At 38.7% G+C, this 15,524-nt stretch overlaps 1 protein-coding gene across 4 annotated transcripts in view; it reads right to left on the bottom strand.

Annotated features, from left to right (window-relative positions):
* Positions 1–13,661, bottom strand: part of LOC127431004 (ankyrin-1-like) — a 113,718-nt gene extending 100,057 nt beyond the window's left edge. For all 4 annotated transcript variants that reach the window (XM_051681174.1, XM_051681176.1, XM_051681179.1 and 1 more), the window contains exon 1: positions 13,341–13,661. In XM_051681174.1, coding sequence (XP_051537134.1) covers positions 13,341–13,466 — 126 coding nt within the window. In that variant the 5' untranslated portion in view covers positions 13,467–13,661. The remainder of the gene's footprint in view (positions 1–13,340) is intronic.
* Positions 13,662–15,524: the final 1,863 nt, after the last annotated feature.

Here is a 15,524-nt window from a genome sequence, read left to right as displayed (position 1 = left end):
TGAGCTTAGCGACACTGTTTCATACATCATCTCAAACATCCACAGTTCGTAATTTTGCTGAAACAGGATGTTTTGAGGATGATAGTGTGTGTCACGGAAAAGATGAAGGTCATTCGGTTTATGATGAGATATGAGACGCAAAGAAATGGAAGGTCATGCTGTATCTAACTTATCTAGAAAGGCCTGCAGGCATTAGTATAATTCTGCAAGACACATGACATTAATCTGGGAAATGTAAAAGGAAATTAAATTGGGTGGATTATGACCAAGCCTCTAAAATGTCAAAAGGGGGTGTCACTGTAAGCATTTATAGTAAATATGATATAGCCAAAGCAGTTTGTTATTTTTGCATACTTAATGCATGCTAAATCCATGTAGTATGCATACTAAGTCTGTGCAAAATGCATACATAGTCCATTAACTTATTATGCATATTATGTTGAGGATAGCGTACTTAAATACAACTTTTTTATACTGTTTACAATGTATATACTGAAGTATGTAAACTGTGCACAGTATGCAAAATTTCTGTGTATGCACTGAGAACCCAGATGGCCAACTACATTTGGCAAAATGTGCAGCATACAACACCACTCTGTAGAGAATACTGTATCCCACAATGCAATATGCTCGGCTTGACCTTCCATTTCCAGTGTAATGAATGAACTGAAAATAATAACGGTCACAATTTTTACATCTCTTTCTTAACTTTTTATTTGATCAGACTGCAAAATCATGAGACTTCTACATTGAATAAAAAATTATCATATATACCGAAGACCATAACCAGAGTTCTGTACTACAGATTGATTTTTTTTTAATTATTATTTATTTTTTTATTTTTTTTGTAGAATGATCCTAATGATGTTGAATTTGTATGCATACTACACTGACTTAGTATGCATGCTACACTGACTTACTTAAGTGTTCAGCGGTTAATTATGAATGTCTGAATTACCTAAAAGATTGGCGGTTTGAAAAGTTACCTACAAGTTACAAATTAAAAGTTAAAGAGTAAACACTATACTGTGCGTGTGAGTGCAGAAATGTCAATTATGTAAATTATTCTTGTAAACTAATAAAGAAAGTCATTCAGCACTGCTCTCATTGCAATTCATTTTTATTCATTACTCCACCTTAAATTGTTGCTGGAATAAGTGCTAAGATGACTTATATAAACCATTCTAATTATTAACCTTTAAATAGTGAGAGGCATATCTTGAACACTATCAACATAATTATCATGAGGATCACCTGTTGCATCACAAATTACAAGTTTGCAGCATTTAGATGAAAGAAACAAAGAAAGACATAATGGTCTCATATGGAAGAACCTGCATAGAGGGAAAAAGGACACCACAGCTGGGGAGACTCTGAGCATGATAAATAGGTTAGGATCCGAGTAATGGAGCTGTCTGAGTTGTTTCATCTCTGCTTGGTTTTAATGGGAAAACAGTGCAACACTGATCACTTTAAACCCAGAGGAGAAGTGCCCCACCCACATGTGTCGATAACACTGCTACAAAATCCAGATGCTGAGGATGCATGTGTGCAAGCTGGCAGCACGTGTTAGGAACACACCACAAGCTCTCCTCTTTGCCATCGTCCCTGCAAGGACATTATCTGAGATCCCCCCCACCCCTGTGTCCACAAGGGACTATGTGAAACATATAGGAGGAGCATTAGAGATACCAGTGGACATCACATCTATCCAGTACTTGTGTCAATGTAATCAGAGTTCTGTAATCGTAGCTTATTTGCTCCTTGCCTAATGTGTGAGACAAAGCACTTTGAGTCTAATGGAGGCTGCTCTGTCATGTGCAAGGAACTGCAACAATTCTGAGCAATCTGACTGGAATTGGGCTTAGACTAGCAATCATTCAAGAACTAGAGCATGGAACACTGTATACACAAAGAGCAGGATTATGTTATTGAGCTTGAACTGTACCAGCATTCATGCAATGAAATGAATATAAAATCTTCTTGTTTTACAGTTCTTAGTGCAAATGGTGTCATGTAATTTGTATTAATCACTCTCCACATTACACGCATAGCAGCACCTTGCACCTGACATGTCATAGTACAAACACCATGGAAACATCCATCATGGCGTTGCCTATTACTTGTCCTTGGGGTCAGATAAAACTTTACAGACTAGAAACAATTTACAGAAATTACCCTTCTGAAAATGATAACCTTGTATACACACTTAAAATAATAATGAATTCAATTAAGTAATATAACACAAGCAAGAGTGCGGCCTGTGTTTTTAATGCAGGTAATCACTGCCGTGCTGATATTTAGTACAACAGCACAACTGTGAGTGAGATATTGCTTTCATACAACAGTTCAACTTGACACAATATGGACAGTTACTATGTTGGTTTGTTTAGGATTTTTCAAAATCCTTACACTGAGACTAAAATTTCCAACACTAACTCACTCCTAAATTCAACACTCCTCCTAAATTCAAACTCTATCTATCTATCATCTGTCTATCTATCTATCTATCTAGCTGGCTGGCTGTTTATGATTAACACACACACACTGAGATAGTAAAAGTAATGATGGAGATATAATTGTGTCAAGACTTAAAACACTTCTCAGATCAGATCTTTATAAAGAATTACATCTGCCTTAATATTTAAGATACCATTTTGGACATCGGCAAGCCAACACATCCTGCAAAAGACTAAAAAAAATGTATATTTACTTTTACACACTACTTTTCGTGTGATTATACCATTTCCCCTAGAAATGAGCATAACTCTGGTCCATTTTATCACAGGATCCCTGGAGGCCTCAGTCTTATCTGTGCTAACTTCATGGACAGAATGAAGAAAGGAATGGTGCAAAGAATGCTGGTAAGTATCCCCCCGACCCCCTTAAATATATAGTTACATACTGTGTGAAATGAGACAAAAATGTATCAAGATATAAAGAAGAGACATGTTCTTTTATCTAATTACACAAAATAAATAAAATTAACATTAAAAAAACTTAACTGTATAAAATCAGTACTTTTCACTATCATGCATGTACATTCAGAGAATCAATGTACACTGTTCAGGAAATCTATTTGAAAAACATTATTTGTGCAGTTCTGTTTGGTGATGCTCTAAAGTTTGGTGAAGATCTCAAGAGGTTAAAGAGGTCTTTCACTTGAGATGAGAATGGGAATTGGACTGGAAACGTGTCTTTTCCCTTAAACCATATTTTAATTGTTTAATACTGCTGGGTTCATAAAGTTGTGCATAGCCAAGAAATGGATTGCAGTCCTTACTTCATTCGAGGGAAGATGCAAGTGATCCTTACAAGATCATACAGACTTTATTTACATATTTACTGTATTGACATTTATGAAAATGGGAGACACCGGTATTGTAGGTTTGAGACAAAGATTGTACTGCAAGGGTATCACAGGCAAAAATGTATAAAAACAATCTAGTAATCCTAATTGTTTTGCACTTTAGATGTCACTGAAACAGGAAGGAATCAGGGCAAAATGGCAAAACTCGGCCGTTAAAAGGCAGGATAAAAGATGATTCTGCTCTATCTTTAATATTTAATTGTTGAGGAAATCTAATTCAAAGCAATTACGCCTACAGCAGAAATAATCTTGAAGCTTCAAGAACCATAAACCATTTGTGTGCTTTGACTGTAGCTTATCATATGAGAATAAGATTGAACATTATAGAGCATTCATTTGTCATTTACATAAGTACACTTGAAAGTTGTACATTATAAATTGTAAAATAGCTACATAAAGTTTAAAAAAAAAATGTTATATAATATTTAAGTGTGAACTATTGGTTGGCTTTGTAATATATTTTCTTTTGTGTTTTGATATTTGATGTTTTGTGTTAACTTTTCCTCACATCAGCATTCTCATCCAGTAAACTGAAAATTGAGTGAGTCAAGGCAAAAGAAATTCCACTCCTGTTCATTCATACAGTTAAGCTGTGGTCAAGTGCTCATTAAAATGACTGGGACTGTGTCCTGGCTGACAATACACAGGAAGAAGGCTGGTCATTATACAATACATACAGGCATATAGGTGTTTATCATGATATTTCACATTTTGTTGTCCAGACAGGCACCCAGAGACACTTCTAAGTCTTTATCAGTGACCGAGATATTAAAGTTAAGCAGTTAGGCTTTATGGTAAATGTAGTCATATCCTATTATGGTCACAGCAGGTACTTAATAATGCACTTGGGTTAACCCTGATCTCTGACATTACCATGTCATTTTTCACCCATCACTACCACTCTCTAAAGATAATTCTCTCTAGTCTGCTGCCTCTAGTGGTGCAAATACAGCATCAAAACAGCAGATCTCCATAGATCACAAATGAACCTTCTAGAATGCTAGGTAATGCACCTATGGTCTCCCCCTGCTCTCAGTAGATTAGTAGTGACTCAGGCTCTGAATAAACATAGCCTGTGACTGAAGGTAGTAATACCGATATGTGTGACCTCACCTTCTGCTGCCTTTTCCCATTAGATAAAAAGACAAATGCACACTCTCTGCTGTTTAGGAATCTGGGCCAGGCAGTGTGTATGCCATATGATGTGATGCATGAGCCTGTGTATTCAAAGCATACTACTATGAGCAGCTTAGAGACCTAAAAGTACTCTGAGGTAACTAAACTGTGTTGAACACAGCACTATTGCAGAAACCATCTTCTCTTAGTAAAAAAGCACACAAAGCGCCAATGTAGTCACTAAATTATACACTATAGCCCATTTTAAAGAGTTAAAGAATATAATAATGAAATAAACCTTTCACTCCCATACTTGCTTTTTGCTCTGTTTTTTTTTAAATACTCCCTCTTTTTTCTGTTTCAATAGATATGTTTGAAATAGCCTACTATACCATTCTTACTATTTCTGCAGTATGTAGTTTAAAAATTGTGCACAGTAAGCAAATTTTCTATATGCATGGAATCCCACAAAACAGTGTGCTCAACTTGACCTTTTCCAGTGTGAAGAATGAATAGGAAGTAATATCAGCCTTAAGATTTAACATCTTTTCACTAATCATACTGGCAAGTAGTGTTGGGTTCGAGTCCACATTAGTCGAGTCCGAGTCAAGTCCGAGTCCTTAAACAATCGAGTCCGAGTCGAGTCCAAAAGGGGCCGAGTCGGACCCAAGACCGAGTCCATAACAGGCAGAGTTCGAGTCGAGTCCGAATGAATCTGTTCAAGAATTTGAATTAAAATAGTAATCGTAAACTCAGCATCGATATTTTAAGCTTATTTTAACCTTCACAACTAAGAAAAACAATTTGTCAATATAAATGCAAAAAACAAATCATTAGTATCCTGCTGAACAAATTTCAAAATGGTTTCAGAATAAAAGCATATGCTTTAGGTGTATGAAGACAAAACTGTCCTTCAACACACTTTTTATTGTGTTCTGTTGACTTTTTCAATTATTTGCTGCTTTTCCCCTCCACTCAAACATACACCAAAGAAAGTGAATGATGCGTTAGTTATTACAACCAGAGTTATTATTTCTAATATTAATATTAATAATATTTTCTAATAATCTTAATTTAGTTTTTATTTCTACTTCATTTTCAATTTGTCTATTCAATTTAGTTTAGTTTTATCTAAAATTATGGGTGAAATAAATTTAATGTAATTAATTAAATACATTTAATGTGTTTAATACATTTAATAAATGGTAATATTAAAATATTTAATAATGACCATAAAATTAAATACAACAACATAAAATAAAAACAGAAAATATTTACATACTACAGTACTACACTTCACACTTTTCAGCCCTCGCTGCCAGGTGTAGCCTACTTCCCTAAAGTCAAATTTTTTACAAACTCACCTTGGGCTGACATTTCTTTTCACATTATATTTAGTATGGATAATAGGTGAATAGAGACTTCTCCCCTCACTTGTGTTCTTCATTGTATTTTCTGACTTTTTTGCCATTGAAACGCAAGTGTCCGCTTTACAGGTAACACACAGAGGTTTCACTACAAACACAAATACTAATATGACAGATGAAACAGATGATGGAAATTGTACAACTCAGTCCATCACATACAGTGCATCCAGAAAGTATTCACAGTGCTTCACTTTTTCCACATTTTGTTATGTTACAGCCTTATTCCAAAATGGATTAAATTCATTATTTTTCTCAAAATTCTACAAACAATACCCCATAATGACAACGTGAAAGAAGTCTGTTTGAAATCTTTGCAAATTTATTACAAATAAAAAACGAAAGAAATCACATGTACATAAGTATTCACAGCCTTTGCCATGACACTCAAAATTGAGCTCAGATGCATCCTGTTTCCACTGATCATCCTTGAGATGTTTCTACAACTTGACTGGAGTCCACCTGTGGTAAATTCAGTTGATTGGACATGATTTGGAAAGGCACACACCTGTCTATATAAGGTCCCAAAGTTAACAGTGCATGTCAGAGCACAAACCAAGCCATGAAGTCCAAGGAATTGTCTGTAGACCTCTGAGACAGGATTGTATCAAGGCACAGATCTGGGGAAGGGTACAGAAAAATTTCTGCAGCATTGAAGATCCCAATGAGCACAGTGGCCTCCATCATCCGTAAATGGAAGAAGTTTGGAACGACCAGGACTCTTCCTAGAGCTGGCCGCCTGGCCAAACTGAGTGATCGGGGGAGAAGGGCCTTAGTCAGGGAGGTGACCAAGAACTTGATGGTCACTATGACAGAGCTCCAGCATTTCTCTGTGGAGAGAGGAGAACCTTCCAGAAGAACAACCATCTCTGCAGCACTCCACCAATCAGGCTTGTATGGTAGAGTGGCCAGACAGAAGCCACTCCTCAGTAAAAGGCACATGACAGCCCGCCTGGAGTTTGCCAAAAGGCACCTGAAGGACTCTCAGACCATGAGAAACAAAGATTGAACTCTTTGGCCTGAATGGCAAGCGTCATATCTGGAGGAAACCAGGCACCTCTCATCACCTGGCCAATACATCCCTACAGTGAAGCATGGTAGTGGCAGCATCATGCTGTGGGGATGTTTTTCAACGGCAGGAACTGGGAGACTAGTCAGGATCGAAGGAAAGATGAATGCAGCAATGTACAGAGACATCCTTGATGAAAACCTGCTCCAGAGCGCTCTGGACCTCAGACTGGGGTGAAGGTTCATCTTCCAACAGGACAACGACCCTAAGCACACAGCCAAGAAAACAAAGGAGTGGCTCCGGGACAACTCTGTGAATGTCCTTGAGTGGCCCAGCCAAAGCCCAGACTTGAACCCGATTGAACATCTCTGGAGAGATCTGAAAATGGCTGTGCACCGATGCTCCCCATCCAACCTGATGGAGCTTGAGAGGTCCTGCAAAGAAGTATGGGAGAAACTGCCCAAAAATAGGTGTGCCAAGCTTGTAGCATCATACTCAAAAAGACTTGAGGCTGTAATTGGTGCCAAAGGTGCTTCAACCAAGTATTGAGCAAAGGCTGTGAATATTTATGTACATGTGATTTTATTTTATTTTTTATAAATTTGCAAAGATTTCAAAAACTTCTTTCACGTTGTCATTATGGGGTATTGTTTGTTGAATTTTGAGGAAAATAATGAATTTAATCTATTCTGGAATAAGGCTGTAACATAACAAAATGTGGAAAAAGTGAAGCGCTGTGAATACTTTCCGGATGCACTGTATGTGATGGACTGAGTTGTACAATTTTCATCATCTATTTCATCTGTCATATTAGTTTAAATGTCCCTGATATGAATTAAATTTGATTTTGTCTCGATATAGTCAACATTTTCAGTTAGAAATGAAGTGTGCACGGGCAAGAGAGTTAAAAAAGTACTTTGAAAGAGTACGTGCTGCTGCTCTCAGCCAGAATAATCACACGTAAGGACATACAGTATATGCATGAAAACTGATGCGCAGTGTCAAATAAACAGAATGTATGATAGTACTAACTGTAGAGAGCAAATCAATATGAAAACAAAGCCAAATCCTGGACATTTAGAGGCAATTTTTTAATCCCAGCCAGACGCTTTTTTCATGTCTTAAAAAGAGGACATGTCTGGATAAAAGCGGATATATGGTCACCCTATGTTACGTTATTTGTTTGTTTGTTTTTCATTGCATCACAAATGCCATGGACTCGGCCGGACTCAAGATCCCAAGTCCGAAAGGCTCGAGTCCGAGTCAAGTCAGAGTAAAAATGCATCCGAGTCCGTGACAAGTCCAAGTCCATTAAAATTGGACTCGTGACTCGGACTCTACTGGCAAGAGCTAAAGGGATAGTTCACCCCAAAATTAAAATTCTCTCATCATTTACTCACACTCATGCCATCCCAGATGTGCATACCTTTCTTTCTTCTGCAGAACACAAACAAAATTCTTTAGAAGAATATTTCAGCTCTGTAGGTCCTCACAATGCAAGTGAATGGGTACTAAAATTTTGAATCTCCAAGTGCACATAAAGGCAGCATAAAAGTAGTCCATAAGACTCCAGTGGTTAAATCTATATCTTCAGAAGTGGTATGATAGGTGTGGGTGAAAAACAGATCAATACAGAAGTCCTTTTTACTATAAATTCTCCTCCCTGTCCAGAAAGTTGGGATATGCACGAAATGTAAATTGCCAAAAACAAAAGAAGAAAAAAGTGAAAGTGGAGATCGACAGTAAAAAAAAAGGACTTAAATATTGATCTGTTTCTCACCCACACTTATCATATTGCTTCCGAAGTCATGGATTTAACAATTGGAGCCATTTGGATTACTTATATTCTGCCTTTATGTGCTTTTTGGAGTTCTGGCCACCATTCACTTGCACTGAATGGAAGTTTAAATGTGCATATCTGCTAAAAGTTAATTTTGTTGACTTTTAGGAGTACACCAGCATTTAGATGGCCTCAAAGCTAATAGATATAGACTAAAAGCCATAAAACTCACATTTTGATTTCTTTCAACTATTTACCTTTTTTTAAAGGTAATACCTTTAAAAAGGAGAATACTATTGCTTTCATCACCCATGCTTGACAAATGTAATCTACAGTATATATATACTAGTTAATGAAAAGTTCAGGGTTAGATTTGAAGGTTTAGAGAAAAAGCTAAGAGTGAGCACTAAAACCCTGCTGAAAAGGCCAACATTGCTGGTCACCAGCTTATGTTGTGTTTTGTGTGCTGGTCCCCACCAGGCTTTTTTTATATTTATTTTTATCCCCTTTTCTCCCAATTTGGAATACCCAATTCCCACTACTTAGTAAGTCTTTATGGTGACGCGGTTACTCACCTCAATCCAGGTGGTGGATGACAAGTCTCAGTTGCCTCCGCTTGAGACAGTCAATCTAAGCATCTTATCATGTGGCTCACTGTGCGTGACACCGCGGAGACTCACAGCACGGGAGGCTCATGCTACTCTCCGCGATCCACGCACAATTTACCATGTGCCCCGTTGAGAGCGAGAACCCCTTATCACAACCACAAGGATGTTACCCCATGTGACTCTACCCTCCCTAGTAATCGGGCCAATTTGGTTGCTTAGAAGACATGGCTGGAGTCACTCAGCACGCCCTGGATTCGAACTCGTAACTCCAGGGGTGGTAGTCAGCGTCAATGCTCGCTGAGCTACCCAGGCCCCCCCCCACCAGGCTTCTTAACTAGCTTAACCAGCTTCAGCTGAAAGACTATGCTGGGCCAGCAAGATTTTGGTCCACCAGCTTGATCAACCAGCCTGATCTCGCGTACAAATTGGCAAGTATGTGCTGATTTTTCTTTAGTTAAAATCGGAATACGCTGACCAAATTTGAAAACACTGCCTCCAGAGACTAAAGTGGTAAGTGTTTCAGAACATATAAACAAGTATGACATCCATTTATATCCAGGAGAGGTTGCCAGAAGCCAGTTTTAAAAATAATTGTTTTCAGCTGAACGGTATAAAACAGTGAATAGAAATGCTTATTTTAGTTAATCTACCCCCCCAACCAAACACAGATGCAACCCTAACTATTAGTAGAGACAAAATGCAATGTTAGGGATAAAAATGCAACCTCCTTATCATGCTCGTGATAGTTTACACAAACGTGATTACTTCCTCGTTTGAATGGGGATTAAACTGTGGTCTCCCATGCAACGGACACAACGCGCTACCAGTCGTGCTACGAGGGATAGTAAATTATGTTGAGCCTTTTCAAATATGTCAGATGGGAGAAAGGGCATGTCAGTGAGTTGGCATACTGTTGCCGATCCTAGGGTACTGGAACTTTTGGAAACAGCATGCCGACTTCCCATGTGATCATGCTGAGATCAACACACAACCAAAACTAACCAGCTAAGACCAGCATTGCAACTGCATGCTGGTTAAACTAATCTTTTTTAGCAGGGAATGCTTACTGAAAATTCTAAGATTTCAGTTAAATAAAAAAAAGCAACAGTATCATCAAACACTTCCTGAATCCAATTCCCTGGACCGTGTGTAATCTCAAGTGGTGACTGACTCTCCTGACAAATGCTTCATCAAACGTCCCACCGAAGATTAAAAAGCCAGCCCTCAAGGACAAAGGCCTTGGAATGATCCTTGGACTCAAACATCTTTTTTTGCTATGTGTGAGTGTATGTGTCGGCATCTCGATTCTGTTAACTGGTACTACGCTGACATTCTCCCACCCCCAGCCACATATCTCTGCCCGATCATGTAGTTATGTGAGCATGCTAATAAATGCTAAGCAGACAGGTTTTATGAGCCTTGGTGAAGAGACGGGAGTGTAGTCATCACCCCAGTCTATGCTGATCTCGGTTTCTTCAGTGGCAACTGGAGTCACGTGGACCTATGATATCCCCCTGCTCTCAGCAGCCAATCTACAAGCTCTCCTCTCACTAGACCCAAAACACAGTGCAAAAGATCCGCCATAAACAGCTCCATTCTCTATTCTTCTCCATTTAGAGAAACCTGCATGCATGCAATACTTCCAAGGCAGTATTTCCCATCCTTTTTTTGTCTGATGTACCCCCACAACTTCACCAGAAAGGCTCAAGTGCCCTTTCATCGACCACAAACCAGAAATGTGTCGGCTAAGATGTCTTTGTTACATAAAAGATTAATACTACAGACTGGGGGAAAGTTGTTATATTTCATCATTGCAGATTTGCATTGAGTTCAGCATTTGCATTTTCTGAGCTTTTTGATACAATTTCAGAAATATAAAAATATGTGTTTGTAATTTAACTACATTTTGCTTCATTTTGCTTTCTGTGCTTTGAGCCTTATGATGAGAGATTAATAGGACAGAGCATTGTATTGTGTGAGAAAGAGAAAATTACGAGTGTCTACATCTACATCTGTCCAGTATCTTCATCTAAATACTGCTATAGATATTTTTGCTAATTCACATACTATAAATTCCATATTTTACATGTGTCATTCACACAATTTGACATAAATTATATATATTGTATTATAAATAATTTATTGAATCTATTGATTAATAATATATGAATTACAAGTAATCTATCATCATGTTGACTGTGATGTTGTTCCATACCTGTATGACTTTCTCTATTTTGTGGTACACAAGGGGAGATGTCCCAGGTGTTTTTTTACTTTCTTTCTTCAGCAGAACATTTGAAGGAAAATAGAAAAATATCTCAGCTCAGTAGGTCCTTTAAATGCAAGTGGATGGTGATCAGACCTTTGAAGCTCCAAAAAGCACAGACTGCATAAACATCATCCATATGACTCCATTGGTTAAATTAATGTCTTCTAAAGTGATATGATCGCTTTTCGGCAGCAGTATGCACATGAGACGTAATCGTGTTGCCATGTTAACAAGAGAACTGAAGCACGTGCACCCAGAAGAGCAGCGCTGTTTACAACTGAGTAGGAGGAACACTCTACAGAAGCTTAGTTGGTTTTGATTTAGATCTGTATTTGTATCTGTTTGTTTTTCACAATGATGTGTTTGTGTGCTTATCCTGGATGTCTCAACTGAGAAAAAAAACGTGAGATTACTTCTGTATCATGCCAATGTGAATACGTCACACGAGAGACTGCGTGAACTCTGCCCTCTAGTGATTGTGCATACTGCTGCTGAACGGAAGCGATGATTTATTGTTAAAAAGTACTTAAATATTGATCTTTTTTCACACCATAAGCGATCGTATCGCTTTATCAGACATTATTTTAACCACTGGAGTAATCTGGATTACGATTATGCTGACTGTCAGTGATTTTTGGAGGTTCAAAGGTCTGATCACCATCCACTTGCATTTTAAGGACCTACTGAGCTGAGATATTTTTCTATTTTTCTTCAAATGTGTTCTGCTGAAGAAAGAAAGTCATACACACCTGGGATGGCATAAGGGTGAGTAAATAATGAGAGAAATTCCATTTTTGGCTGAACTAAACCTTTAAGCAGAATGTTAGCTTCTCAGTCACCATTCACTTTCATTGTCTGGAAAAAATAAGCATTGAAAGTTAATTGTGACTGAGGCTAACACTGTGCGTAACATCTCCTTTTGTGTTCCACAGAAGAAAATAAGTTTGGAACAACATAGAGTTGAGTGAATGATGACAGAATTTCTGTCCTCTGGGATGCATGTACCCCTGGTTGGAAATCACTTTTATAAGCCATTGCTTTACAGATGCACAAGCCTTTTTACACTGAAATACAGATGCACAGGTGAAAACAGGGTAACTTTGAAGCACTTCAGCTGAGAGCATTTCAAAGTAAGAATGAATCCAGAGTGCTGCATCTGGATAGACATACTCTGAAGCAGCACGCATAATGCACTTTTGCAATGATTCCATCAACCAGACTGTAACGAGACGGGCTCAAGACAAGGGCTCTGCTAAAGTTCACACATACGCTACTGATATATGCATTCATTATGAGGTGGTGTAATATACCTTCTCAGATGACAAACAGGGGGAATGCAACAAACCTCGCAGAACAATGGAGCCTGCGGCGGATGGCATCCAGAGGAGACCATAACAGCGCCAGCTGAATACATAAAGCAATCAGGCAGAGTGTATGGGTGAAATGTGCTCTTTTTGATGCAGCATCAGCCATAAATGATGTTAGCGTCTAAATCGATCAAGAACAGAAGCAAGCAGGATGATCCCCCGAGGACAGAGGGGCTACTTAACCAATCATCTCAGTCATACTCAAACACAATCTGTGAACAACCAACTATCCCTGACGGGTAACAAAATGAGCCAGTGATATGTGTGAAGGTGTGTGTCTGCATTCAGGCTGTCATATCCCTCTCAAGGATTGAAGTGTACACAGATATGGAGAAAGAATCATGGAACTGAATAAAGGAGAACAGGGAAGAGGGAGGAGGCAGCAGCACAGCCATACCTTGCGTCTGCGGTCTCTCGATCGGTTCCTCTTCTTGATCTTCTCCTCCTCTTTCTCTCGCAGCTCCTGGGCTGCGAGCTCCTGTAGGTCCTTGTTCTTGCGGATCTGCTTAGCGGCTTGCGCCATGGTGCCGCTGCTGCTCCAAGCTGTGCTACGCCTGTGAAGGAGGCTGTCCCTGTCCCTGCTGCGGCCAGTGCAGGAGAGGCGGTGGCGCTATGTGCGCCTGTGAGGAGTGAGCGCCCTGCACGGCTCTAGGCAGCCAGATCCCTCAGCAGCACACCACAAAAGAGATGCTGCTGTCTGCCTGCCTGCCTTCCTGCCTGCCTGCTCCTCACCCAAGCAAGAACTTTCCCTTCCCCCTTCCTCTCTCTCTCTCTCTCTCTCTATCTCTCTCACTCTCTATCTCCACACCAGTCAGTCACGCAGTCCAAAGCTCAGCACTGTAGGGATACTGCAGCAGCTCTTCCTTTTCTCCCTCGATCTCTCTGTTTCTCAGTCACTGTCTCAAGTGTCCTCTGCTGAGCTATTGTCTACTGCCCTCCGCATCTCAGTTGGTAGTCCTCGTCTGTGCACAGCTCTGCAGAATAGATGAAGCCACATAGTCAGGTGAACCTATCAGTGCAGAATTCACAAATTCATGACATGATTTTGCAGGGCTCGGTTTTCTTCCATAGAGTGTTAGAGGAGGAGTGTTTTTCCAGATGACTGGCAGAGTGAGAAATCCATATTTTGTTCGATGATTTATGTTTGTTATCCATAAGCCTCTGAATTCTAGTAGGAGGGGCGTACCACCTTCTGAGGCAGTTCCCGTAGCTTACTTTAGTGTGATGTATTCATTTTTGTACTCATTTTCAGATTCTAATTGAAGTCACAGTTAAAGAGGTTTACAGCCATCACAGTTTACCTCATAAAAATTGCACATATGCTATTTCTGTTTTCTCTCTCTCTCTCTCTCTCTCTCTCTCTCTCTCTCTCTCTCTCTCTCTCTCTCTCTCTCTCTCTCTCGCCAGACTGTGGGATGTGGTTTTCAGGGAGAACGGGCTTGTTTAGTGTTGTTTATGCAGTAACTCAGTCCAATTTCAATCCGCAGAGAATGAAAGAACGTGAATGTGATGGGTGTGTGTATGACAGAGGGAGAGAGAGGCTGCATTGTCACCTGTTAACCGTATTAACATGCGTATATGTTGCTCTCTGTCACTGACAGGGAAAACCCTATGGAAAAAACCTAGATACTTCCCAGAGCTCACAGGCTGCTATTTTCTTGTATTTACAGGGAAAAAACATCCCCTTTATATATTTTATAACCCACTATTATGTGTTACTGGTGAACAGGTGGGATGCAGCTTGCTAGGCTATTTATTTATGTTTCTTTATATTAAATTACTGTGCATATTGCTTATGCTTGATTGTAGAAACAGTTATGAAAAGGGATCATCAGTGCATTACAATCCAGAGCCCATCTGAGGTGAAATGCAGGTGGTGAGTCATGTGACATGTGAATAATCATGTGACATGTGAATAATCATTTATTTATGATTGTCATGACACTGGGCTGTACATTTTCCCTCACCTGCTTGAATGTTCCCTTCCTCTGAATCAAACCGATCTTCTGATTACGGTCAGAAAGGGAATAAACATGTTTACACTTTTATCAAAACAATAGTCCAGTAGACAATAAATTTAAAACTGTGTTTGTTTAATTCACATGCCTTATAAACAAATTATATGGTACCCATATTTTCTGCCAGTAAACACAAGCATAGAGATTTTTTATTTTTTATTTTTCAAGAACATGTTTTTAGGAAGCCACTGATTATAAAAATCTTGATTTTAAGCTTATTTTGTTTTGGGGTGAATTTTGTGTTTTCAGAAAACAATGTGAATTATTATTATTATTATTATTATTATTAGCTGTGACATTCAATATGCATTTTTTCCTACTGAAATTGTTGTTGTGATACAATTCAGAGTGTCAGCTAGTGTTTTTTTTTCTTTTTTTTTAACATTTTAAATAATAATAATAAAAATAAAAGTATTGTTTAATTGCTATAAACAAATGTTGCAATTTTGCTATGCTGAGTCTCTGAGTGTTAAAAATGTCTAAGACATGAACCAAACTAACCAGCTTCGAGGTGAATCACAACATTACAAACTTTGGTTTGAAACAAAAAAGTAAAAGTGAAT

The sequence above is a fragment of the Myxocyprinus asiaticus genome, chromosome 40 (genome assembly GCF_019703515.2).
Source record: "Myxocyprinus asiaticus isolate MX2 ecotype Aquarium Trade chromosome 40, UBuf_Myxa_2, whole genome shotgun sequence".
In the NCBI taxonomy this organism is placed as follows: Eukaryota; Metazoa; Chordata; class Actinopteri; order Cypriniformes; family Catostomidae; genus Myxocyprinus; species Myxocyprinus asiaticus.
The sequence above is the reverse complement of the archived record's forward strand: the minus strand, read 5'-3'. Positions and strand labels throughout refer to the sequence as shown.